General features: G+C 34.0%; 2 protein-coding genes across 2 annotated transcripts; both read right to left on the reverse strand.

The window, feature by feature from the left end:
- Positions 1–869, reverse strand: MELLADRAFT_74455 (uncharacterized protein; the record flags this gene model as incomplete). The annotated part of the gene is made up of 2 exons (XM_007407845.1): positions 1–687; positions 789–869. The coding sequence occupies 2 exons, from the start codon at positions 841–843 to the stop codon at positions 404–406; spliced, it is 339 nt and encodes a 112-aa protein (XP_007407907.1).
- A 161-nt stretch (positions 870–1,030) lies between these two features.
- Positions 1,031–2,086, reverse strand: MELLADRAFT_42736 (uncharacterized protein; the record flags this gene model as incomplete). The annotated part of the gene is made up of 2 exons (XM_007407844.1): positions 1,031–1,245; positions 1,415–2,086. Coding segments are annotated over 2 exons (537 nt in total), but the record flags the coding sequence as incomplete, so codon positions are not given.
- Between the last annotated feature and the right edge of the window lie 138 nt (positions 2,087–2,224).

Below are 2,224 nucleotides of genomic sequence, written 5' to 3' on the forward strand. Positions count from 1 at the left end.
CAATGTAAAATTATAAAATTCTTTATAATCATCTTTTTAAATAAAATCTAATCTAGATCTAAATCTAAGGATCACTTCTTTAAATTATTTCTTCTACAATTATTTATACTTTTTGAGTTTTTTTTTTCAATGACCAAAAACAAAAACAAAATTCAAAGCCCCCCAAAAAACCTAATATGAAACAAATCAACTCTAAGTAAAAAAAAACCTCCCTACTGTGTCCCACAAAAAGAGTCAATAAAAAAACAAGATTCAATTTATCAAAAATCAACATCTATTTTGTTTATAAGATTTTATCTCTCTAGATTAAAAAATCAGATGAAAAAAAACCTTGACAAATCGTGTCAAAAACCGTTGACAAAAGAAAAAAAGAGAATGGATGATATGATCAAAAGAAGATGACTTAAATCGATCTAGAATCTCGACTAAGATCACTTTCGATTTCAGTTTCTTCAGTTTCTTCTAATTCTTCATCTTCATCTTCATCTTCGACTTCTTCCATTTCTTCATCTTCTATTTCATCATGTTCTTCATCTCGATTCGGATCCTGATGTTGATCCTGATCCTGATAAGCGTTTTGATTTTCACTAAACCTTTGGAATTGATCATTAGAACTTGAAGGATCGATTCTTTGATCGGTATGTAAACTTTCTTCAAGTCTGATAATCGCTAATCTAGTAGCTTCAACTACGGATTACAAAACCAAAAGCGCCCCAAAAAGTTAGTTTTCTTTCTTCTTGATATATATATATCAATTTATCAATCTTTTTGAAAAAAAGAACCCGTACGTTGATCATTCATCGAAGGATCTTTCACCATACCCGAAATCAATCCGAACATCATTCTTAAAACATGACTAATTTGTTCACCGTGGTTATTAGAATGATTAGAAGAGATCGTCACAGCTCCTGGATCTCTTACTGGATCATATCTTATGGTTCTTCTTTGATGAGGAGGTATAGGAGGTGGCAGTGGTGGAGGAATCGATAAGATTTGTGGTGCAGGTGGTACGGCTAAGATTTGAGGAAATGGGTGAGGTGGTGGTGCTGGAGGGGTTGGAATTGGTGATGTTGATGGGATTGAGGTTGTTGAAGAGATTGGTGGGATCGTAGGTTTGGTGGTGGTCGAACTTGTACTGTTACGGGTTGATTTTCGTTTGATTAGTGTGATCAGATCGGGTCTTCCTTTACGAAAATGTGGATGACGGAATTCCCATGCATGACCAGAAGTTGATGAATTATGAACCTTTTTGTTTATCAAACAAAGGAACACACCAAATAAGTGAAATGACCCCCCGAGAAGAAAATAAAAGGTAGAACAAGAAGGAAAAAAGGTAAACAAGGTAAACAAGAAAAATCAAAAAAAGAAGGGAATTCTGAAATACATATATATTTCTCTAGACTAGATTACATACCTTATGAAACCCATACATATTCAATTGTCTAACAAAACTTTGCCAATTATTATGTTTAAAATGTAAAGGTAAAATTAATTTTGAAAATTCAATTGGATTAAAGACCAAGAACCTTTCACCTAAAGTAGACCAACTAATCAAACGTTTTTCTTCTAATTCCAAAATCTTAAATAATTTTGAAACAAATGCTGCTTGATTCTTTGGTATGATTTTACAATTTATGTTTTTTGGTTTAGGTGATGATGATGACATTGATGATGATAATGATAAGCTTGATGATGGTTTGGATTGAGTTTCACGTTTTCTACGATTAGCTTGATTCATTGTTTTTGATTGGTTTGGTGATGAGGTTTTGATTTGGTTATGAAGATATGTGTAAGATATAAAGTTTTGTTGAGATCTTGGAGGAATCGAGTTTCAGAAGGAGAGTCTGAGAAGTGATAAGGAAGGCTTGTTTTGGTTTAGAAATCTGTTTAACGAGAGAATAGAGTCAACGGAAATTAAAACAAAAATCAAATCAAGTTGATAAAGTGATGATCGTAATCTATGTATGGTCAAAAGATAGCATTCTATGTAAATTAATTGATTGAGAATTTATAAAATCCGATGAACTTCAAACAGAAAGAAGGGTCTTTTATCAAGCTTGCAGTAAATTACGAAGTCATTTCAAGTCAAGATGTGCTCCGAAACCGAAAATCCGTCGGATACTCGACGGAGCATCCGACGGTTCCGGATGTCGGATGAGGCCTTGGAGCTATCCGGTTCCCGGATACTCCGGCCGGTTCGGTTATCGGATGAGGGGGTCAGAAA

The sequence above is a fragment of the Melampsora larici-populina genome (assembly GCF_000204055.1).
Source record: "Melampsora larici-populina 98AG31 unplaced genomic scaffold MELLAscaffold_10, whole genome shotgun sequence".
Lineage (NCBI taxonomy): Eukaryota > Fungi > Basidiomycota > Pucciniomycetes > Pucciniales > Melampsoraceae > Melampsora > Melampsora laricis-populina.